Source organism: Oryx dammah, unplaced genomic scaffold, assembly GCF_014754425.2.
Source record: "Oryx dammah isolate SB20612 unplaced genomic scaffold, SCBI_Odam_1.1 HiC_scaffold_27, whole genome shotgun sequence".
NCBI classification, from domain to species: domain Eukaryota; kingdom Metazoa; phylum Chordata; class Mammalia; order Artiodactyla; family Bovidae; genus Oryx; species Oryx dammah.
The window spans coordinates 42,335,474-42,360,969 of record NW_024070211.1 but is presented as its reverse complement, the minus strand read 5'-3'; the positions used below and the strand labels follow the sequence as shown (position 1 = coordinate 42,360,969).

Here is a 25,496-nt window from a genome sequence, read left to right as displayed (position 1 = left end):
GCTGAAACTTGTCAGTCCCAGAATAGACGACAAATTAACTAGTACTCGTCAGGAACATTGGACCTTTAGCACTCACACATTCAGCATTTGAAATTTCGTACATACTGCATGTAAGCCAAAGGGCCAGAGCATGTGATAATTTGTGATTTTGCCACAGCACAATGTGACTAAGAAGTTCATGTGTAGGACTGACTTAGCTTGTCAAGGAGGCTTCAGAAAAGATCACAGTATTTGCTGACAGATTTTGAAGGGATGTCTGTACTGCAGCTCTCCCCTCCCTGGAGGATCTCAGGAAAGTGATAAGCAGTGTGGTTGGTAATATATCCCCCTACGTCCACTCTGGTTTTCTGTCTGTAGCAGCCATGTCCTTCCCTATTCAGTTATTGTCCCTTATACATAGCAATCACTGTTTAAAGATGTGTCTGTGAAAATATGTATTATCATTTCTGTGGGACCAATCTCTTATGATTCTGTCAAAGATATGGGCTTGGATTAACAGCTGAATATCAGTTCTTAACCTTGAGATCATATCAAGACAGGAATGTAGAAAGCCTGGACGTTTTGTGCAGAATTCTGTATGTGTGTGCATGTATACATCTATACTGGGAGGGGAACCATTATTGTCATTAGTTTTGTAGGTGACTGTGACTTGGTCACAAATGATCAAAAAGTTTTAGAAACATGGTTTTAGATGGAGCATAGCTAATTTCTGTTAGTCTGTTGGCTTATACCTGCTATTGAACATGGAATGGGGCTGAGGTTGGAGAAAGACTAGCAGCCCAATTGGGATCTGTCTGGTGTTCAGTGGAGTTCAATTATGGAGCATGTAAAAGGGAACAGTGCCAAAAACAGTCACTATCAACTCCTCTCCAGCCTCTCTGTTCTTCCTTCTGCAGAATAAGCTCTTTAAGGTGAAGAATATATATTTTACCCCTGGTACTTGACACAGTGCCTGGAACAAAGGGGACTTAAATAACTGTTTGTGAACTGAATTATTACCATTTTCTCCATGGGTTCACTAGTCCTGGGCAACCATATCGTTTAGTATATTTTGATTCTCAAGAACATCTCTTTGGCAAATAATAAGGACTTAGCTTAGAACCCTTCCTTAGCTGCTTATGTTTGCATTTGCTTTTGGTTAGTTTCTGAAACAGAAGCACGAAGGTACTGAGTAAAGTCAAGGTGTAAAGGGAGTCAGCTGGGATGAGAGTGAGAGATGCAGCATAGAGAGGAAAAGTTATATGAAGTGACATGATGGGGCAAGAGGAAAGGATGGAGGACCAGCCTGGAGATTGGTGGCTGAAGGCAGTGAGCAGGGGATAGGGAAGCAGATGCTGTGGCAGTTTCCAAAGGAGGAAGCATTGCTTTTCTATCTAGAAGCAACTCTAGGATGCGGTTTGGCAGCATGAAGAAAATGATCATGTCCTGCTTCAGAGGACTCCTGAGGAAGTGGTTTCACATGGGGTCGCAAAGAGTCGGACACCACTGAGCGACTTCACTTTCTTTCTTTCTTTCTTTCTTTCTTTCTTTCTATAGTTTCTTTTGGAGAAGGAAATGGCAACCCACTCCAGTGTTTTTGCCTGGAGAACCCCATGGATGGAGGAGCCTGGTGGGCTGCAGTCTGCTGCTGCTGCTGCTGCTGCTAAGTTGCTTCAGTCATGTTCATGTCCGCCTCTGTGCGACCCCATAGACGGCAGCCCACCAGGCTCCCCCGTCCCTGGGATTCTCCAGGCAAGAACACTGGAGTGGGTTGCCATTTCCTTCTCCAATGCAGGAAAGTGAAAAGTGAAAGTGAAGTCGCTCAGTTGTGTCCGACTTGTGGCGACCCCATGGACTGCAACCTACCAGGCTCCTCTGCCCATGGGATTTTCCAGTCAAGAGTACTGGAGTGGGTTGCCAAAAGAGGGTGCAAAAAGTCGGACACAACTAAGCAACTAACACACACACACACACACACACACACACACACATATATATTTTGTCTACCAAATGTTCCCTAAGAGCCGTTAAGGGAAAGAATTTCTAGGGAAATGGTTTCTTATTCCAGTGAATTCCTCTCTGAAGTGGAATATTTGTCATATTTCAGTCCTGTGCTAGGTGATAGGTATACAAAGATGGAGAAGACACCTTCCACATTCCTCATCTCAATAAGGGAGACAGACCTGTACAGGAGCCATCACTTGCCCTGAGATGAATGCCGCTGTAGAGCGTCTGTGTGGCACACAGGTGGCCTGAGGAGGGAGACTAAGTCTGTGCACAGTGTTCTAGGGAAGAGCGGCCACTCTACTAGAGGATTTTCAAGGATGGATGGAGGTTTGCCAGGCAAGCAGTGGTCTAGACAGCTATTAATGGCTCAGTCGGTGAAATGTTCTTAATCAAGACAGTGGTTTCCACCCACTCCTCAAAGTCTGTAAGCAGTTTTAAGTAGAAGACATTTGTATTCGAATAGAAATGTATGTTGGTTTCCTCACATGACTTGAGGAGGTTCTGGTTTGGTTATAGCTACTTCTGCAGCTTTCTTCTGCTGAGAAAGATTGAAGGCAAAAGGAGAAGGAAGCAGCAGAGGATGAGACGGTTAGATAGCATCACTGACTCAATGGACCTGAGTTTAAGCAAACTCCAGAAGATAGTAGAGGACAGAGAAGCCTGGCAGGCTACTCTGCCAGGTCTCAAATTGTTGGGCATGACGTAGCAACTGAACAACAACTTCTGCAGCATCTCTTCCAAGTCTCTGTTGTGTCTCCACACCTAAAAGCACAAAATATAAAACAAACCTTTTGCAGACTGCTGCCCATGACTATGGCTATGCTTCGTGGGTCATACCCCCACACAAGTTAGAGCCGCTTCTACATGCTGTTAAAACCCAAGATGTTGCATTCTACTCCAGATTACCCCACTTCTTCTCTCTGTCCAGGACTGCTGTCTGTCCTGCTGTTCTTCATCCTTCACACACGTTATGGTAAGGATTGCTTCAAGGGCATCTTAGGTTGTCTGAGAAAAATCCTTCCCCACATTGTTTATTTTCAGGAGGTCTTACAAGCTAGTGAGATAGTTTTTGAAACCAAAGGCTTCCAACAAAAGTGTCACAAAAGTGAAATGCAAGAATGGCAAAGTGAATGGGAAATGATTGTGTGGAAAGATATATGGAGGTCATAGGAGAGAAACCAGTTCACATGGCAGTCGGGGGGGACTTTGATGAGGGGCTAGATGAGAAGAGAGTGAGATGTCTATAGAAAGATAAAGACTTAGGAGGCATGTTAAAGACTTTTGGGAAAAAAAAAAAAGTGTCCTTGAACATGCCTTATTCATGGACCAAGATAAGTTGTAAACTTAGTTTTCCATCTGATAATTGTAAAAGATTTTTCAACACAGAACTTTGACTTGCTACGTTTTGAGAATTTGGGGGAAAGTTCTTACTAAACAAAGTATACATGCAAATCCCTGTGCTTTTATCCCTCTCCCCACCTCTTTCCTGTAGTTCAGATGGTAAGAATCTACCTGGAGTGCAGAAGGCCCAGGTTCGATCCCTGGGTAGGGAAGATCCTCTGGAGAAGGGAATGGCAATCCACTCCATTATTCTTGCCTGAAGAATCCCATGGACAGAGGAGCCTGGCAGGAGTGGCAAAGAGTCAGCCATGACTGAGAGACTAACACTACTACTACCTACCTCCTAAAACAAGTCTCCAGGGACTTGGTTGTGGATTCAACATTTTCTGCAGCCTATTTTCATGGGAAAGACTTGTAATGCAGACTGGCAGAGGAGTGTGCCTGTACTGGCATTAGTGAAATGCATGTGCAGATGAAAAAATATTCCTTTAATAATATGTTCTTTTATCTTTACACTCTCCTAACCAAGCCTGGAATTTATGTAGCTTTGCTTCATTGCATAAGGTACATTTACTAGAATCAACCTTGATTGAAATATATTTCAGCCACAAGAAAAACAGTTAAGCTAGAATTTTTTGTAATTGCTGAATTATCCCAACTCCCTCAAGTCTTTTTATATTTGCCAGCTGTAGGTGATGGTTTGTAGTTACAAATGAAACCCTAGTGCCATCAAACTGTCCATTTGGACGGATTTGTACTTTAAATATTTGAGAAGGTGCTATAGTTTCAAGAGAGAGATTAAATGGAAGAGAAGCAGATATTTATAATAACTTCGATCTTGTTTTATGATGAGAGCATGATCTGAAGCAGACCTTCATGGGAGAGTGTGCTGTATTGTTCAAGATCTTCAGCTTTTCATGAGTAAACAGCACTGTCTTAGTGTACCTAAGCATTTGACTCAAGAGGTTTTGATGGATTCAATAATACAGAAAACTAGGGGGAAATTAGTTGTAACTGAGTTGTGGAAGTAATCCAATTATAAACTGAAAGTGAAAGTCACTCAGTCGTGTCCAACTCTTTGCAACCCCATGGACTACACAGTCCATGGAATTCTCCAGGCCAAAACACTGGAGTGGGTAGCCTTTCCCTTCTCCAGGGGATCTTCCTAACCCAGGGATCGAACCCAGGTCTCCTGCATTGCAGGCAAATTCTTTACCAGCAGAGCTACAAGGGAAGCCCAATTATAAACTGAAGCGATCATTATAATCATGTTTGTGTCAGTCTTATATTTGAAATATATATATGCACGTGTGTGTGTTTTCCAGTTTTCTTTTTATCACTTTTGGAATGTGTTATTTAAGTTTGAGTAAGAAACAGTGGATCTTAAAACTGGTTGCAGGATTGCCTTGTTGAACTTATGAACTTTCACAGTTCTAAGGTTTTTCAAGCAGCCTTTTCAATGAATATATTTGCATGGGAAGCAGCACAGCCATAGGTGTTGGCATTAGGTTGAAAAATCAACAGATGCTGATCTTGACATCAGTAATGATTTTCTTTTTTGATACCTAAATAAGACTGATCAACCTGGCTGGTCAACTCAGATCTCACAAACAGAACACGATTCCTCTCCTCCGCCCACTTTTTTTTTTTTTTAAGTATAATAGTGTGTTTTAACTGCCTGATGTCAGATTTAGTCATGGTCACCATATAGTTTTGTAAAATAATAAACAAACAAAATACAAATGAACAACAATAACAAAATCCCAGCAGGTAAAATGTGTAAGTTACGCCTTAAAAATTTTTTTTTTAAATTATCTTCTCAAATCTAAGTCAGAATCCTGGAAAATCTTAACAATGAACTCTTAATTCTGCTAGTTGTTAATGGTAAGGAGGAAAGGGAATAGCCAGAAAAAAAATCATAGAAGAAGATAAAGAGAATGAGGTATGGAGGGAGCATTTTAGTTTTATTTTAAGTAGACTTTACCTCATGTCATATATTTGTCCCCTGAAAGTTATTCAGAATCAGTATGTGAAGAAAGTATGTAATGTCTCCTTGAGGGTTGCTTCTCAAGGGAAGCTTTCCGAATAAATTTGTTCAAATGAATAATCACCCCTTATTTTATCTGTTGAAATATTTTTTAATTTTTCTTCAGTGAGAACTACTTGGTGTCCCTTTACTAAGTTCTGGGATATTTTGTACCTGGAATAGACCTTAGAAATCCTCTTATCTTTATTTTACAGATAATAAAGGAGAGGGCCAGGAGATTAGGTGACATCACCAGTCAAAACTATGAGAGAACTTCTATTGGAACCTATGTCTCCTTTGTTTCAGAGCAGAGCTTAATTTTACTATAATAAATTATTTGATCTGTCTTACTTTCATTAAAGCAATTAAAACCAGGCAGTATCTCTTGAACACAAGCCAGATGAGGAGAAAGTGTGACTAACTCTGAATGTGCGGAGAGTCAATGGGAATGCACCCATGCAGTGCGTCATCTCACGTATCACAACTGCATGAGACGGCCAGCTGGAATACCATTGACTTCCAGCGAATTGTATTCACCCGGGCTTCCCAGGTGGTACTAGTGGTAAACTGCCTGCCAAAGCAGGAGACGGAGGAGACTCAGGTTCCATCCCTGGGTCGGGAAGATGCCCTTGAGGCAGGCATGGCAACCCCCTCCAGTATTCTTGCATGGAGAATCCCATGGACAGAAGAGACTGATGGGCTAAGTCCATGGGGTCACAAAGAGTTGGACACTACTGCAGCGACTTAGCACATCATTGTGTTGTACAAAATCCAGAATTGTTTAAACTCAGTCTAGTGTTTACCCTATGAGCATTAAGGTAACTCCTGTTGCTTAGCAGTGAGTGTATATATATATGTATATCTGTGCACATGTACCTCAGAAGCCAAAGCTTTGAGATTAGTTAGTAGATTGATTTACTTTAATTGTGTTCTCAAAAAATAACTTTATCTTAAAATGCAGTTATTAGAGCTCATCTCTAGATTAATGAAATGCTTGACAGTTTTTCACATAAACTCCTTTTTTTTGCTTCATAATATTGTTTGCTCATAACATTTGTCTAAAATCAGCAGCTAAGAGACATCACAAGGTAAATATGTTTAGCATGCTTGCCTACAAACTTCAATCTTAGGACATGTGAGTTCTAAATATTCTTGGTTCTTTTTTTGACCCTTAGTTTCACTTTGAACAAGACATTAAGCTTTTTCCCCTTAAATATGCCCATGTATAGAATTGGATAGGAATGCCTACAAATTATTTAGGGTTGTCGTCAATATGCCTCTGGTTCTACAAAAAATGTTGTGAGATCTTTGAAAGATGGGTGAAGTATATCCAAGACATTATTAGAGTTTTTGTTTAAGTCATTGAAACAAAAACGGAAAAAGAATGAATACTAAGAGCAGCATTCATTAAGTCAACAACTATTTACCATGTTACACAGAAAGAGCACTGAATTACGAATCAAGAATCCTGGATTCTGCCTCTACCCTTAGTACAGTTAAGTTGAAATACTTGCCACTTCATCCTTCTGGGTCTCAGTTTCTTAGCAATAAAATGAGTGGACTAGACTAACTTGTCAACACCATTCTTTCCAGGGCTTTCTTAATGTTGTCTAGGATTTCTGAAGATCTATACTACTTACTATAAGACAGTGCCAGTTTCTATTAATATGCATATATATGGGTATACAGTCTAATATACATTGTATATAATATTTGCATTTGTTTTACATATAGAATGAATAAACACATGTATTATTTATATGCAGGTATATTAAATTGCTAGAACTGAAATATTTTGGGGTGGGATCTATGAAGTCAGCTGAGATATTTCCCATGGCAAGGCATTGCCTAAGGCATGAAGAAAATGGATTAGGTCAAGCTTCAGTAACAGTGTTTGACTACCAAAATGCATGTTCATCTCATATGTGTGCGTATCAAATACAACTTGTTTTTACTCTAGCACAGATATTCTTGTTCTAAAAAGTCAAAACAAATATTCTGAAATTATGCCCAGAAGTTTAATTTTAAAATTTACATGATGTTTATGTATGAGCACCAGGCACGTAACCTGGCATTCAAATCTTCTCTGTATAATTTTTCTATTACTCTCTAAAATTCATGTGCAATTTCAAAAGAAACTTGCAGTTGGCTTTTCAGAATGCAAATCTTGTTATAAAATACACTGAGCTTTGGATAACTGCAGTTAAAATTTTGTGGGCAAATGGTTTCATATGTGGTTAAAATGCATGGCGGGGGGGGGGGGCAAAAATCAAGGCCATATATTCTCACCTGTAAGTCAAAGGAAGCCATCTATAGATTATGAGACATCTATTTCAGTTCTCATCTGAGAGATGAAAAGCTGAGCTATAAAGCTGTTTTTAATATTGTTTTATAGCTGTGGTTGACTAGGGAGAAGCGATGAGAATGTGGGTAACATTTTCTTCCAAAAAGTTTTATCAAGAATGTTAAGTTTATTTGGAGATGTATATCTTAATGAGGCTACATCATGAATTCACTTTCCTGTATGAAATCAGTGATTTCTGCCCACCATGAACAGCTAAAGGGTAGCCTGGTGCCAACACCAGGATCACCCTGGAGAGAGGAGTGTTCCGCCTGGTACATGGCCCCTTCTGCACAGCCTGTGAGCACTCGCCATCGTGAACACTGGTGCTAAGTAAAGTAAACACCTTTACTTTCCAGCTGCTGCTAATTGGTTTGGGAATATTTATGTAAGTGTTGATTTTAAAGTTAAAAATAGCACAGTGATGTTTAAATCCAGCTCATTCTGGCTGTCAGAAATGCTCCTGTGATCCTGAAAGTGTTGCTAAAAATGTTCGCTTTTTAAAAATTGTACTAATTAAACTTGTCTGTTGTGAGAGCCACATATGATACGTTCCCTGCTCTGATAATCAAGTAAAGGACACACTTCTTAAAGGTCTTTGCCTGGTTAGCAAGACAAAACCTCCTTCTAAACTGTATGAGGGAGCAAAGGATTGTAATGTGAACAAAAGAAAGAGATCGGGTAAATTTCAACATAGCTTTATTCCCTTATAATGCCACTGATCATATCTATTTTAACATGAAAAATAAATATTATAATCATTTTACCAATAAGATTAAGTGTAGAGCTTCGCAAACCATTGTGTTTTCTGGAGGCAAGTTTGAGGATTTGAAGTCACATAATTAAAATTTCTCAAGCCTGAAGTTGAAGAAATATAGTGGCTATTCAACACTCATTGTTTATTCCCTAGCTGTTCATCATCAGATTATTTTGCCCCTTTATTTCCAAATTTAAAAGTCATGATTTTACAGATTTGTCTCGAAGTTATTCAAATAAGCTGTGAGGAAAAAAAAATATATCACTTTCAATTTTAAATGTGTGATTTTGTGACTCTTCATTTCATTATGTTATTTAGTGTAGGAAAAGTCTAAGTGCTCTTAAGTCATTGCTTGTTATTCATTTGGTAATTAAAAAAAAAATGACTTTATAGACCCTGTCAAGAAATAAGCTGTTTGAAACTGGCTTTGTTTCCTTATAGGATGCCCTAAGCATCTGTCTGCTGGTCCCATCTCTAGAGAATATGAAAGAATTCTTCCACTGCAATATGTAGAAATGATTTTGGCAAGTGACAAGCACTGCCTGTTAGTTGAGATGATAAACTATAATTACTATCTTCTTGATAGCTGTGGCCAGGCAGAGTTTTTGCTGCTACTTTTAAAACAGTAGAACTCTTGTCTTAGACATATGTCTGTGAATGTTGTTCCTTAAGTCTGTAGTGATTGACGTGATTGCTATAAAACTGTAGTCAGTTCAGAATTACCCTTGAGCAGATTATCATATTGCAATTGGCCCAATATTGCTTTCAAATTCTAACTGACATTTTCATATACTTGGGGCATTAAGTACTTTGTTGACATAAATAAAACCTTTACTTACTATCTAAGTAAAACTAGAAAAAAGTCCTTTGAACCTTGCAGAATGTTGATTTGAACCGGAAAATATGTTATTTTCTTACCTTGGCATGGGATCAACAAGAAAATTATATAGGAGCAAAGAGTCAAAAATAGTTAAAACCATATTACAAACATCCCAGTTTTTCCATTGATATTCTGAGGATATATGTTTATATAGAATTACAAAGCCAAAGTGAATATTTATTTTAATAACTGCCACTGTTAACTGTTGATAGATTAGACTTCATTTTAAGATGGCAATACTCTCTAAATTGAGCTACAGGTCCAAAACCCAGCTGGCATTTTTGCCAAAAAACAAAGATGATGCTCAGAATCTAAAATTCATATGAAAAGACAAGACACCCAGAATAGTCAAAACAAACATTTTTTAAAAAGCCAGAATTTAGTACAAAGCTACAGTATGCAAGACTATGTAGTACTGACATAGACTACAGATCAATGGGATAAAGTTGAGAGTCAAGAAATCAACCATGCATTTTTGGTCAAATGAGTTTTGATAAGGGCATTAATACAGCTAATGCTGGCATAACTTAATATCTTCATGCAAAGAAGAAATTGTATCCCCTACCTCACACCATGTATGAAAATTAAATTAAAATGGTAATAGACCTACAAACAAGAGCTAACACTACAAAACTCTTAGGAAAAAATACAGGAATAAATCTTTGTGACCTTGAATTAGGTGCAATTTCTTAGATACAACACCAAACACAGTAACAGAAGAAAACGTAAATTACACTTAATAAAATTCTAAACTTTTGTGCTTCAAAGGGGCCATCAAGAAAGTGAAGTCAGAGCGTATAGAATGGGAGTAATTTTGGATATCTGGCTTCCCTGGTGGGTCAGATGGTAAGGAATCAGCCTGCAATGGCAGGAGACCCAGGTTCCATCACTGGGTTGGGAAGATCCCCTGGAGAAGGGAATAGCAACCCACTCCGATATTCTTGCCTAGAAAATTCCATGGACAGAGGAGCCTGGTGAGCTACAGTCCATGGGGTTGCAAAGAATCAGACAGAACTGAGTGACTAATATTTAACTTTTGCTTTCTTTTCAAGGAATTTGTACACAGAATATTTAGAAAAATCTTACAATTCAACAATAAATATACAAATAACTAGGCATTTCCTCAAAGAAGATACACAAATGTCTTACAGTCATGTGCAAAGATGCTCACCATCATTTATCATTAGAGAAATGAAAATCATTAGTTTTTAGGTATACACGAACAAAAACTTCAACACCCACTATGATGGCTAATTTTTTTTTAAAGGAAAGCAACAAGTGTTGGCAAGGATTTGGAGAATTTGGAACCCTCAGATATTACTGATGGGAATCCAAAATTGTGCAGATATTTTATAAATACTATAGTTGTCCTCAAAATGTTAAGCATTTAGTTACTATCTGACCCAACAATTCCACTCCTTAGTATATACCTGAGAGAAATGAAACATATTGGCATTCACAAGATCTTCTCATTCTTAGCATTATTTCAGAGTTGAACACTATTTCAAATTGTCACAGCAACATAATTCATAATCATAAGCAAGTGTGGAAACAACTGAAATCAGTTCAGTTCAATTGTGCAGTTGTGTCTGACTCTTTGCCACCCCATGGACTGCAGCATGCCAGGCTTCCCTGTCCATCACCAATTCCTAGAGCTTGCTCAAACTCATGTCCATCCAGTTGGTGATGCCATCCAACCATCTCATCTTCTGTCGTCCCCTACTTCTCCTGCCTTCAATCTTTCCCAGCATCAGCATCTTTTCCAATGAGTCAGTTCTTTGCATCAGGTGGCCAAAGTACTGGAGCTTCAGCTTCAGCATCAGTCCTTCCAGTGAATATTCAGGACTGATTTCCTTTAGGATGGGCTGGTTTGATCTCCTTGAAGTCCAAGGGACTCTCAAGAGTCTTCTCCAACACCAAAAGCATCAATTCTTCGGCACTCAGCTTTCTTTATAGTCCAGCTCTCACTACTGGAAAAACCATAGCTTTGACCATATGGACCTTTGTTGGCAAAGTAATGTCTCTACTTTTTAATATGCTGTCTAAGTTGGTCATAGCTTTTCTTCCAAGGAGCAAGTGTCTTTTAATTTCATGGTTGGAGTCAACATCTACAGTGATTTTGGAGCCCGAAAAAATAAAATCTCTCACTGTTTCCGTTGTTTCCTCATCTATTTGCTCTGAAGTGATGGGACTGGATACCATGATCTTAGTCTTGTGAATATTGAGTGTTAAGCTAGCTTTTTCACTCTCCTCTTTTACCGTCATCAAGAGTCTCTCTAGTTCTTCATTGCTTTCTGCCATAAGGGTGGTTTCATCTGCGTACCTGAAGTTATTGCTGTTTCTCCCAGCAATCTTGATTCCAGCTTGTGCTTCATCCAGCCCAGAATTTTGCATGATTTACTCCACATATAAGTTAAATAAGTAGGGTGACAGTATACAGATTTGATGTACTCCTTTCCCGATATGGAACCAATCTGTTATTCATGTCCAGTTCTAGCTGTTGTTTCTTGACCTACATACAGATTTCTCAGGAGGTAGGTCAGGTGGTCTGGTATTCCCATGTCTTTAAGAATTTTCCACAGTTTGTTGTGATCCACTCAAAGGCTTTGGCATAGTCAATAAAGCATATGTTTTTCTGGAACTCTCTTGCTTTTTTGATGATCTGACAGGTGTTGGCAATGTGATCTCTTTTCTCTGCCTTTTCTAAATCCACCTTGAACATCTGAAAGTTCATGGTTCACATACTGTTGAAGACTGGCTTGGAGAATTTTGAGCATTGCTTTGCTAGCATGAGAGATGAGTGCAACTCAAATGCCCATCGAGTAATGAATGAGTAGACACAATGTGCTACATACATACAGTGGAATATTACTTAACCAAAAAAGGGGATGAAATATTGATACATGCCACAACATGGAGGGTTTTAAGGACATCATGCTAAATGATGGAAGTCACATATCTTATGATTCTGTTTATAAAAAATTGTTCAGAACTGATAAATCCTTAGTGACAGACAGTAGCTTAAGGATTGCAATGGGCTCTGGTAAGCAGAAAGGATGCGCTGTTCTGGCTAATGAGTATGAGTTTATTTTGTGGAATTTTCAAATTATTCTAAAATTAGATATTGGCAATGGTTGCAAAACTCTGTGAATAAGTTTAAAAGGACTGGATTGTACTATTTTAAAAGGGTGAATTTAATGTTATGTATATCATATCTTAATAAAGCTTTTATAAAGAAAAAATAAATGAGAGTGAAAGAGTTAGTCACTTAGTTGTTTCTGACTCTTTGTGAGCCCATGTACTATAACCTACTAGGCTCCTTGGTCCATATGATTCTTCAGGCAAGAATACTGGAGTGGGTTGCCATTTCCTTCTCCAGGGGATCTTCCCAACCTAGGGATCCAACCCTGGTCTCCCACATGGCAGGCAGATTCTTTATCTTGGCTCTTAAAACTCCAGTCAAGCCTTTGCTGCTGCTGCTAAGTCACTTCAGTCGTGTCCAACTCTGTGCAACCCCATAGACGGCAGCCCACCAGGCTCCCCCATACCTGGGATTCTCCAGGCGAGAACACTGGAATGGGTTGCCATTTCCTTCTCCAATGCATGAAAGTCAAAAGTGAAAGTGAAGTCCCTTAGTCGTGTCCGACTCTTAGCAACTGCATGGACTGCACCCTACAAGGCTCCTTCACCCATGGGATTTCCCAGGCAAGAGTACTGGAGTGGGTTGCCATTGCCTTCTCCAAGTCAAGTCTTTAGATGACTGTAATTGCAGCCCTGCTGACACCTAAATTCAACCTCAGTGAGAGATTCTATCCCAGAACTGCCCAGCCAAGTCAATTCTAAGTCTCTCACAGACACTGTGGGAGATACACAGATAACACCACCCTTTTGGCAGAATGCTAAGAACTAAAGAGCCTCTTGATGAAAGTGAAATAGGAGAGTGAAAGTTCAGTTCAGTTCAGTCACTCAGTCGTGTCCGACTCTTTGCGACCCATGAATCGCAGCATGCCAGGCCACCCTGTCCATCACCATCTCCCGGAGTTCACTCAGACTCAAATCCATCGAGTCCGTGATGCCATCCAGCCATCTCATCCTCGGTCATCCCATTCTCCTCCTGCCCCCAATCTCTCCCAGCATCAGAGTCTTTTCCAATGAGTCAACTCTTCACATGAGGTAGCCAAAGTACTGGAACTTCAGCTTTAGCATCATTCCTTCCAGAGAAATCCCAGGGTTGATCTCCTTCAGAATGGACTGGTTGGATCTCCTTGAAGTCCAAGGGACCCTCAAGAGTCTTCTCCAACACCACAGTTCAAACGCATTAATTCTTTGGTGCTCAGCCTTTTTCACAGTCCAACTCTCACATCCATACATGACCACTGGGAAAACCATAGCCTTGACTAGGTGGACCTTAGTCGGCAAAGTAATGTCTCTGCTTTTGAATATGCTATCTAGGTTGGACATAGCTTTTCTTCCAAGGAGTAAGCATCTTTTAATTTCATGGCTGCAGTCACCATCTACGGTGATTTTGGAGCCCCCAGAAATAAAGTCTGACACTGTTTCCACTGTTTACCCATCTATTTCCCATGAAGTGATGGGACCGGATGCCATGATCTTCGTTTTCTGAATGTTGAGCTTTAAGCCAACTTTTTCACTCTCCTCTTTCAGTTTCATCAAGAGGCTTTTTAGTTCCTCTTCACTTTCTGCCATAAGGGTGGTGTCATCTGCATATCTGAGGTTATTGATATTTCTCCCGACAATCTTGATTCCAGCTTGTGTTTCTTCCAGTCCAGCGTTTCTCATGATGCACTCTGCATAGAAGTGAAATAAGCAGGGTGACAATATACAGCCTTGACGTACTCCTTTTCCTATTTGGAACCAGTCTGTTGTTCCATGTCCAGTTCTAACTGTTGCTTCCTGACCTGCATACAGATTTCTCAAGAGGCAGGTCAGGTGGTCTGGTATTCCCATCTCTCTCAGAATTTTCCACAGTTTATTGTGATTCACACAGTCAAAGGCTTTGACATAGTCAATAAAGCAGAAATCGATGTTTTTCTGGAACTCTCTTGCTTTTTCCATGATCCAGAGAATGTTGGCAATTTGATCTCTGGTTCCTCTGCCTTTTCTAAAACCAGCTTGAACATCAGGAAGTTCACGGTTCACGTATTGCTGAAGCCTGGCTTGGAGAATTTTGAGCATTGCTTTACTAGCATGTGAGATGAGTACAATTGTGCAGTAGTTTGAGCATTCTTTTGCATTGCCTTTCTTTGGAATTGGAATGAAAACTGACCTTTTCCAGTCCTGTGGCCACTGTTGAGTTTTCCAAATTTGCTGGCATATTGAGTGCAGCACTTTCACAGCATCATCTTTCAGAATTTGAATTCCATCACCTCCACTAGCTTTGTTCATAGTGATGCTTTCTAAGGCCCACTTAACTTCACTTTCCAACATGTCTGGTTCTAGATTAGTGATCACATCATCATGATTATCTGGGTCGTGAAGATCTTTTTTGTACAGTTCTTCTGTGTATTCTTGCTACCTCTTCTTAATATCTTCTGCTTCTGTTAGGTCCAGACCATTTCTGTCCTTTATCGAGCCCATCTTTGCATGAAATGTTCCCTTGGTATCTCTAATTTTCTTGAAGAGATCTCTAGTCTTTCCCATTCTGTTGTTTTCCTCTATTTCTTTGCATTGATCGCTGAAGAAGGCTTTCTTATCTCTTCTTGCTTTTAAAAGGTCAGCTTAAAACTCAACATTCAGAAAACAAAAATCATGGCATCCAGTCCCATCACTTCACAGTCAATAGAAGGGAAACAACGGAAACAATGAGAGACTTTTTACTTTTTTAGGCTCCAAAATCACTGCAGATGGTGAATACAGCCATGAAATTAAAGGACACTTACTCCTTGGAAGAAAAGCTATGACAAACCTAGACAGTATATTAAAAAGCAGAGACATTACTTTGCCAACAAAGGTATGTCTAGTCAAAGGTATGTCTATGGTTTTTCCAGTAGTCATGTGTTGATGTGAGAGTTGGACCATAAAGAAAGCTGAGCGCCGAAGAATTGATGCTTTTGAACTGTGGTGTTGGAGAAGACTCTTGAAAGTCCCTTGGACTCCAAGGAGATCCAACCAGTCAATTGAAGGAAATCAATTAAAGGAATTACAGGAAATTAAATTAAAGTCAGTTAAAGGAAATCAGTCCTGAATCAGAGGATGAGATGGTTGGATGGCATAACTAACTCAATGGACATGAGTTTGAGTCAGCTCTGGGATTTTTGTGATAGGGAAGCCTGGCGTACTGCAGTCCATGGAGTCGCAAAGAGTCGGACATGACTGAGCGACTGAACTGAAGTGAACTGAATTTTGAACTTATTGCAGATCATTAGGAAACTAATACAGTGTCATTCAGCTTATTTCTTCATTAACATTCACTAAATGAATCCTGTGTATTGTGTGCTTAATATAGAGAGCACTAGATACAGCCTCCACCTTTATAGAGCTCCCTCTTGTGACAGATGAGAAAGTTAATGGTATTGACATAAATGCAGTCATCAAATGTTTTGATATGGGCTCTAGTCATATCAAATAATGATATGATATATTTTATTAAATATATTCTACTCAAGTGTTTTGTAACCTCCCCAATCCAGTGTCATTTCAATGTAAACATATATCAAGCATTTCATAATAAGGTGAAAGGTTTGAAAACTTTTGAAACCATTCATCTTTTAAGATTTGGTACCTTCAACTAAAATGTGTCCTTTAATTTTTTGGATTTTTTTCCTTTCTTAATGAAGAGGAGAAAGCAAATAAATGTTTAAAAATTTAGTGCAGATCAAATCCTTCACAAAACTCTCAACCCCTAAGTTTGAGATTTTGGTTTTCAATGTAAAAATGAAATACATTTTTAGAAAAATCAATTCATAGTGATGCACTGCTTGATTTGTGCCTCCAGGTCTTGTTTTCTTCCAAATGTTATCCTCATTCCTTTATGTCCAACCTTTTAACTCATCTATTGTGTGTTTTTTTATTGAAATTGTATCTTTACACCCATGAACGCTCCATGTGATTGTTCATTAAAACTCAAGTCCCTAACATGTGCTATCTGTGGCTGGGATTCTGAAGAGCGGTGTGTCTGCAAAATTACTCTTTAGTTAGAGTTCAGTTCCAAAGCGTAACAGAGAACTAATGTCTTACTTAAATGAAACTCTAAAGTGGGCTGGCTTTCTAGAATCTATTCTGTCCTCTGCGTAACATCCAGTTCAATTTTGCCACCGTCCTGGAGTGCAGGACCTCTCTCACTCTCTTCCTTCTCTGTAGCAGAAGACTGTTAACCATTTTAGAAGTTAAATGGTAAATTTTAGTTTCTCTGTGCTGAAGAGCATCCTCAGAATGAAAGTCTTAAGACAAGTGAGAACTCCAGATTTCTTATCTTGCACTTTTCCTGCTACACTTTTGATAGAAGTGACCTTGCCAGGCAAATTTTTTTTTCATGGATTTTGCTTTCTTTATATTTTGTGTCACTGAGGAGGGTGCAAGCGAGTACATTACATTAAAGCTAATACATCACCCCCTGTCAGTGGCACCTTCCCTTTGGTGCCCCTTTTCCTTGCTGATTTAAAACACTCAGTCCCCAGTGCTTATGGGTGAGTAGCAGGAAGCTAAATGATATATTCCAAAGCTCTTAACATACTGCCTTGTGTAAATGGTCCACGTGAGTATTACAGAAACCAAACGGAAGGGAAAAGAACATTGAAAACACTGAAAAGATTAACACCTTTTTCCAGCCTTCAAAGAAATTGGAGTGCACTGTATATATCCAGAATAAAACCACTTATTCTCTCCCGTTGAGACTTTTTATTCACATTTTCAGTTCTATGTGCCTAGCATCCACATGCCTATGGTTTGTTTCACTACAGAATTCCACAGAGGAATTAGAAGATGGAGAAGTTATGAATGGCATGCAGACAGAACTACTGACATCACCAAAAACTATGGATGCATTGAGGTATTCTATTTATGTGATAAGAATATTTTATTTCAATTGAATGTTTTTTTTTAATTCATAGTTGTTTTGTTTTACAGAAAAGATCAAGATAAGAATACTTGAGTGAAACCTAAATCTAAAATTAATTGCTAAATTACTTTTCTTTTTTACATGAGAAATTCCTGACAAACATGTACAAATGAGCCTCAATCCTTCCAACTTTTTTCTGCAACCTAGATTTCTTAATTGTGTTTTTCTTCTCTTTGAGCTACAGCTTAAAGTGACCATTTCAGAGTTCATCGTGGTGTGGTGTTCTACTTTGACATTAGCTCCTTGAATACTACTTTGCACTGTATTTTAACAATCTTGCACTATTTACTCTATGTATATAAAATGAACCTAGCTTATCAACCCAGATTTTTATGTTTTTAATGTAAGTAATTTTTATACAAAGTCAGTTGTTCTCATGGTTATGGGCACTTGCTTTGCTCTGTGATAATTTTTAGTTCATCCCTAGCTACTGCCTGGGTTCAAATTCCAGCTCTGCAGCTTATTCTAGGAGCTTAGGCAAGTTGTTCATCAATCTTTGCCTTAGTTTCTGTTACGTAAAATGGAAATAATACTAAAACCTTTCTTCAGAGTTAACTGTTAACTAAACTGTCACCTAAAGACAAAGTTAGTTAATAGATATAAAGTGCTGTGAACAGTGCCTGAGGCAGAGTAAGCCCTGTTGCTGTTACCAATTTCAACATCATCATCATCTTTATTTTCATCATTGTCATCATCATTTTTAAAGTTGCTTCAAAATTTGCATGAATAATTTCATGTCTAATAGATTGTTGACTTTAACACTGGAAAGTGATGCTTCTGAGATTGGTGGTCATTCATTCATTCATTTAGTCAACATACTTCTTTCATTCAATCCAGTTAGTTATAAATGCCAAGCATGTTACCTGGAATTAATGTAAGAAAAAAAAAAATGTGTGATCATCTTTTATCCCACTGCTTTACTGTGTAGATTTTCCTCAAGCTTATAATTTATGGCCATATGACAGTTATTCTTTATTTAGATTGTGTTTCTTTGATTAATGAGTTGCACAATATTAAAAACTTGATGTAGAAAATCTCTAGGGCTCTGTCTTTTTAGATGCTTGATAAGATTATTTTTGGAGTTAGAGATAATGAATGCAATACTCTTATTCTGTTTGCCTGTAATTTCATTTTTCTTTACATGTTAGCTTTTTGGAAAGTTTACTAAAGTCCCTACTAAGTATTTATAAAGTGAACAATTGTTTGGTTTATGGCTGCATGAAAAAATTAGCTAAGCTTTCTCTAGATACAAGGGATGCAGAGGAATGTAGTACAGGGTTTTAAAAAAATAATATTTAATTAAAATATGTATTTGATTATCCCAACAGACTTTTGTATGAGTTTTATTATCACTTTTAGCAGGCTAAGGAATTGTAGTTCATAGCAATTAACTTCTAGGGACCCAGTCTACACCCACCACTCTTGTCTCCAAATCCTTTGACTCTAGTGTTACATGTTGTGTGTGCCTTCTCTGATTCCTGGGTGTTATATTTCACTTTGCCTAACCAAGACTAGGAAACTTCATGTTGTGAGCACCAGTGTAGGAAAAGTCGCCAAGTTCAGAAAGCAGAGTGAGTGCAAACTCCATTAAAGACTTGAATGGAGGGAGGAGGAGAAGAAATGGAAACTAAGGGTGGGGTCAGGAAGCAGGGGGTGGGCAGGTGACTGCAGCAGGAAGCCTAGAGATTAAATTGTAGGGGAGAATTCTTTATGATGTAGTTGTATAATGTTCTCTCTTTGTTTCTTTAATGCCAACAACTCCATTAGGAACTTATCTTAATTCCATTGTTCAAATGAGGAAACATACTTTGGTACTTAGTTTAAATGATTTACTCAGACACCTGTCTCAAAGCCACCAGAAGGATGCACTTTCTCTGTAATTTCATAAGTTAATATTTCCTTCCAAAACAAAGCATCTCCCTCTTCCTGCCCTCAGTTCTGTCTCTTCCTTACTTTAAACTAGTGGCCGATCACTGGATTGACTAATCTTAAAGACACTGTCCATTTGTCTTCTGTGGAGAAGTTAGACTTACAACCTTTCATCTGCAGCCCCTGTTGTATTCTCTTTCTCAGGCTTCATGCCTTTCTTCTGGAAGGAACCAAGTGAAGCACTTTCTAATTCTTGCCATAGCCATTCACAACAGACTCATTTTAAGCCACTGATTCTGTACTTTCACTTATGAAAGTGAAAGTGAGAGTCGCTCAGTCGTGTCCGACTCTTTGCAGCCCCATTCACTGTCCATGGAATTCTCCAGGCCAGAATACTGGAGCCGCTAGCCTTTCCCTTCTCCAGGGGATCTTCCCAACCCAGGGATCGAACCCAGGTTTCCCGCATGGCAGGAGGATTCTTTACCAACTGAGCTATCAGGGAAGCACTAGGTAGCCACTGGTTCCAGTAACTATTCAAATCAATTTTGTCACTCAGACCTTAGAACATGTAACTTGCTTAACACTATTTGACCTAATGCTTGGTGACTATCTGCATTTGTGTTGGTAGATCTTAGAAAGTTTATAGAGTTAGCTATTTTGAGTTTACTGAACGTTTCCAACTTTTCTTTTTGTAACTGAAATATTTTTTTTTCCTTTGCCCTAGAGTTCATTTTTTGTTTCATTTTCATAAGTCCTGCCAATCTCTTTTTTTCTTTCCACTGCTCAAATAGCCTTCTCACCTCATTCTCTACATTTTCCATTTTCAGTCCACCTCCAAAACATAAGTAAATGTGTATATACCCTGCTCACTGGTCCTTGAACTCTATTCTGCTTTAACAAATAACTTTAATAGCGTATTTTCACATCTTAGTAAAATCTCATTTTATGAGATGTGTATTCAGGTAACTGCGTCTAGCCCTCCTTGCTTTGTTTATCTTCCATGAGGGCCTTTATACAGAGATTTCCATAGAACACCACCGAGTGTAAATAACACTGAGTGGTTTTATTTTTCCCCTTTTAAAATAAACTTAAAACATAGACTTGTCTATGATGTTTCCTTTTTTCATATGGCTTTCCTTACCATCTTGAAACAAATAATGGATAGCAATTTATAAAGATCTGGTAAAACATAGTCTGTAAAACTTGTAATGGTTGTCTATAGCACTAATAGATCTAATTTGCTAAGTATCTACATATTACAATCAACAAAACTGAAAGTCTTTTATGCTCCTTTTTTGGGGATAGTAATATTTTTGTGATGGTAATTTAACATGTATCAAATATTATGCCAGCCAAAATAATTGTGACTGTCACATATAAAGAGAACATAAATGTTTATTCTGAAATACTGAAAAGGAGAATCTTACAAAGTTGAAATGAACCTTAATACTGCATCCCCCAAAAAAGTTTTAGTGTTTTGAAATAAGATTGATTACTTTAACAAATTATAGGATTTGCTTTTAAGTGAATGTAAAAATGCAAGGTTGATGATTACTAAAGAGTAGGTATCAGTCTGATACATAGAATTTATTATGTCTTACAAGAGAGGTTATGAGTGGGCTAAAGAAATACTTGCAAACTAGAAAAAAAGAATCCATAAAGCCATCCTAATTTTTTTAAGCCAAAATCTTGTCTAGACTAAACATTTATATTCCAAAACCCTCTGTATAAAACATATGATGCTATCAGCATGTGAATATTTAATGCATCTATTAAGATTTGTATTATGCTCTAAGTACAACACTGTAAAAATATAAAAGGTAGAGATAATAAAGTTTCAATGGTTAAACAAGGTTTTAGTCTGTTTTTAAAAGTCTTTGCAACATTATAGTAACCCTAGAATGTGAATGCTTTGGGTTTAGTGTTCCTCACATACCTAAAAATGCACTATAAATCTGTTATTATATAAAAGTTATTTCTTTATGGTCCATTGAAAGGTACAGAGCCTTCTCTTCCCACCAGACATTTTATATTCAGGACCTATAATGCTCACCTATATATATTCAATAGTATTTCATACGCATATATTCATATAGTGTCTATGCTCACACAGGAAGTATAGAGAATGTATTTTATTCCATGATACTAGCACTCTAAAATTTATTTTTTTTCTAACTTTTATTCTAGGGTTCTGTTATAACCTGCTTGACTGAACAAATTTTAAATATATCAGCAATATCTGAGCAAAACTCATTTGAAATTTATTATCAATTTTGAAATTCCATCATATTCCATAAATGTTGGAAGCTAACAGGCTCTTTTTTGCAGTTCTTAATGATAATAGGTTTGCAATGAAAACACATTAAAAATAAGCCTAATCCACTGATGAGAATATATTTAATGTATTTATTTTAGATTGCTGATAATTTAGGGAGTACTTCATGCAGAGTGAATTCATCAGGCACTTTGCGTTCTTAATGCTGTTCTCAACTTTCCAGCAAGGAGCCAAAATTTCCCCATTTTCAATTTGGAGTAGAAAAGTATTTGTAGCAGCTGTAGCTCTTAATTTGACATCTAGTTTCAGGTCATTTTCATGTAAATAGGAAACAATAGAGACCTGCTTCCAATTTCCATAATGGGGATGTTTGCTTCAACTTTATCATTTTCCTCTGGCAATTTTATTTTCTCTCTCTGGGATTACAGGAGCCAATAATTGTTCACGGTTATTATTTTTCATCTTTATAAACACTTGTTAGTTCCACTTTCTATTACTCAAAAGCTCACAATGCCTTGTATATTTCAGTCATATACACTGTCTATTAATGTTTCTGGCTCATCCTTTCCTTAATCTGTAGTAGGTTAGGCAGGTCAGGCTTTCTATTTCTTTCTGTAATATATTTTCTCCAGGCTTTGCAACTTCTTTTTATACCTCTAAAAAAAAAATGTAGGAGGTGAAAATTTGGAATTGTTCTATTGAATACAACTTATGCCTTCTTGAAAGGCTAGTCAAGTTTTGATTTATAATGCTTTGAACATGCCAATATGTATTACCAACTGTGGCTTCACAGTTGTTTAAAATGTAATTTTGTGCTGTTTCTAATAAATACATATTTTATTTCATTTTCCCTCTGTTCTGTAGGAAAAGCCATACTTTATATTTAGGCATAGATATGCTTGATTCCATGTATTTTATCCTCTATACAGTAATTTTCAAGTGTGTCTCAATAGGGAGAAATTTCATTTTTGCGTACATCTTTTTAAATATGTTGATTTATGCAGATTAAGTTAAGTAGGAAGTTATTTTTGTAGGTAGTCATTTCCATTTGTTCCTCTTCTAGGAGAAAAAATAAGAAATCAGATAGCCTTTTAAGCATTTTATTTCCTGGATCTTCTGAACATTCCAGCAAATCACGTACTCCTTTGATTTCATCTCTGCTGTTAAATTTACAGTAGTTGTTAAAATCTGAAGTTTTTTTGGTTTTCTTTTTAATATGCCACATCTGCTGTTTTGTTTTTGTTTTAGCAAAGACTCATTTGTACTTTCTTTTTCTTTTTGTCTGTCCCAGTGATATGACAAGAACGGTGGAGATTTCCGGGGAAGGAGGCCCCTTGGGAATACATGTAGTGCCTTTCTTTTCATCTCTGAGTGGAAGGTAAGATGTTTTCCTTATATCAGAAGCTCATGCTAATGAAAAACTTGACTTGAGCTCATTTTCCCAAACATTTTTTAGAAGAGGATTAAGTGTATGTCTCTGTTATTTAGATGGACACCTCAGTACATTGGCCACTTATTGGTTAGAAACAAAATAATATTGCTTACTTCTAGGATACAATGGAAAAGAAATCATGTTTTCTGTGTTTACAATTAAGTAAGAAGTACTTTCTTAAAGTATTCTTATCAGTAACACATATAAACAGAGATTGTGGAAAGACTTTAACATGTGGTTAGACAAATACAGCAACTGAATTTTTGAATGTTCAAAAATGCACTTAAAAGAAATATAATAATTCCAAATTGATATTTCTTGATCTTCTTCATGTTTATGGAATGTCTAATAATAAATATTTTAATATTATAAGTATATATCAGAAATTCAATATATTCTGATTTAGCTAAGTAGCAAAATGCTTTTATTCTGTTTATTTTGTTCTAAAATATAATGCAATCAATCAAAAATAATTTGACACATCCTTTTGAAATTTAGTAAGTGGTAATATTATTGTGTCACCATTTCTTGAAATTCATGTCTTCTTAACTGGATGTATGGAGAAGGAAATGGCAACCCACTCCATTATTCTTGCCTGAAGAATTCCATGGACAGAGGAGCCTGGCAGACTACAGTCCATGGGGTTGCAAAGAGTCAGACACAACTGAATGACTATCACTCACTACTCACTAAGGATGTAAAACTTGTTTTACTGATGGGAATTAAAATGTGTGCCTGAGAGTTAATGTTAGTACCATTTTAACAACCTTATGAAACTAGTATTAGATATTATATTATTTTTCTAGAAGATGGCTACCTTGAGGACTATATTGATACAGACAAAGGCTGTCAGAAACGTAAAGAAAATCAGTTTCTCCCTGTTTGACATGATTTAAATTATTTTGTTAAATTTATTTTCTTAAATGTATCATTAAAAAGGCACAGTACCTGATTTTAGTTTAAGTGATCAAAGACCAGAAAAGTCGGTTGATTTTCCTCAAGGTCATACAAAATCCAAATCTCCTGACTTGTCCTCACTCCATTGTTCTTTCTAGAACAAAACTTTCCCCAAAGGTTATATGTATTAATTTACTGGTTCTGAATATTTATTCAATTTGGTCTGCCATATAGTGGCAAGAGCGGATTTAGTCATGATATTTTGGTTGGCATCATTTTCAGCAGGTAGCCATCTGCTACCTGTAATTGCAAAGTCATCACCTTTTTTAGCAAATAACATCTGATGCCAAGCTCTTGCTGGAATGAATGTCCCCTAAAAAGAAATGAACTGAAAAGCTAGTGGCTCTTATTATCTCATTTCCTGTATGTGTTAATAAGCATGTTTATAAATGTTATGGGTTATGGCACAGGACAAGCTGAGGTTGTTTTTGATAGACAGAGCAAGTATTTACCCAGTTGTCACAAGAAATTCTAATGGCTTTTGGCAGAAGTGTACTGATAGAGCTTTGTGAAATACCGGCATGGCTAAATTACTAGGCCCCTTTAGCTTAATGAAGCTGGAATAGAACACAAGATCATCCCAATTTTCAAACCATGAAGAAATATACAACATGACAGTCATGCTACTTCAATTTCAGTCATTCGGAAAACAACTTGACCCTCTAGACTAGAAATCACCTCTCTCACTTCAAATGAGGAAAACGCACTACAGTGTATTGATTTGCTCCCTGCTCCTTCCTGGTTCTGATTTCTAGCATAAGCCTTGTAGAACAGGAAGAAGAATATTGGACTTGGACTTGAAACAATTGGATTTGGATGTCAGTGTTCTCTTTTGAATAACCTTGAGCAAGTCCCCTAAACTTGCCTCTTGTGAATACCTACTTCACATCAAGATTGTGGGGATTAAATGGCATTAAAAATATGAACACTCCTTGTAAAACACACAACCTATGAATGTGTAAATTATTAGGATTATTACTGTTTTGTCTAAAACAGACCAGCCTGGTTCAGAAATGAACTTTTATAAGTTCATGGTCAACTTTTCAGTAACTTTGTGAAATGATTGTATAATTTTTTTTTTTTTTTTTGCTATCCACTAGTATTACAGAAAGGAAATTTAATTAAAAAACATAAAAAAATAATATGGAAGTGGAGACATGAGCCAATAAAAGTTAAGAAGTAATGAGTACAGGCTGAAACAGCACACTTAACTCAACCCATGTGTCTAGAAGCAACTGCATATAGAGCATGTCAGACAAGTGTCTGACTTCATCATGCCATATGGTCACCCTGTGTGAGCACAGAGGGTGGGGGGAGTTAAGGTCATAGTGGTAACTTAGTTCTTAATTTCCTTCCATTTATTGGTTTGTGTCATTATTTTAAATTGGAATTTACATTTAATTATTTGCTAAGACTACTGTAATTGGCTTTGCCTTTAATTTCTTTTTTATTTTTTTTCTTTTACAAAAATAGAGCCACACCTGTTGTAGAATAAGATTCCTAATCAAAGTTAGAACACCCTGAGTATAACACACTGACTGTTATACTAGACAAG

General features: G+C 37.4%; 1 protein-coding gene across 4 annotated transcripts in view; it reads left to right on the top strand.

The window, feature by feature from the left end:
- Window positions 1-25,496, top strand: part of PARD3B (par-3 family cell polarity regulator beta) — a 1,152,049-nt gene that overhangs the window by 599,423 nt on the left and 527,130 nt on the right. For all 4 annotated transcript variants that reach the window (XM_040228721.1, XM_040228723.1, XM_040228724.1 and 1 more), the window contains exons 5-6: window positions 17,251-17,339; window positions 22,844-22,930. In XM_040228721.1, the coding sequence (XP_040084655.1) occupies window positions 17,251-17,339; window positions 22,844-22,930 (176 nt within the window). The remainder of the gene's footprint in view (window positions 1-17,250; window positions 17,340-22,843; window positions 22,931-25,496) is intronic.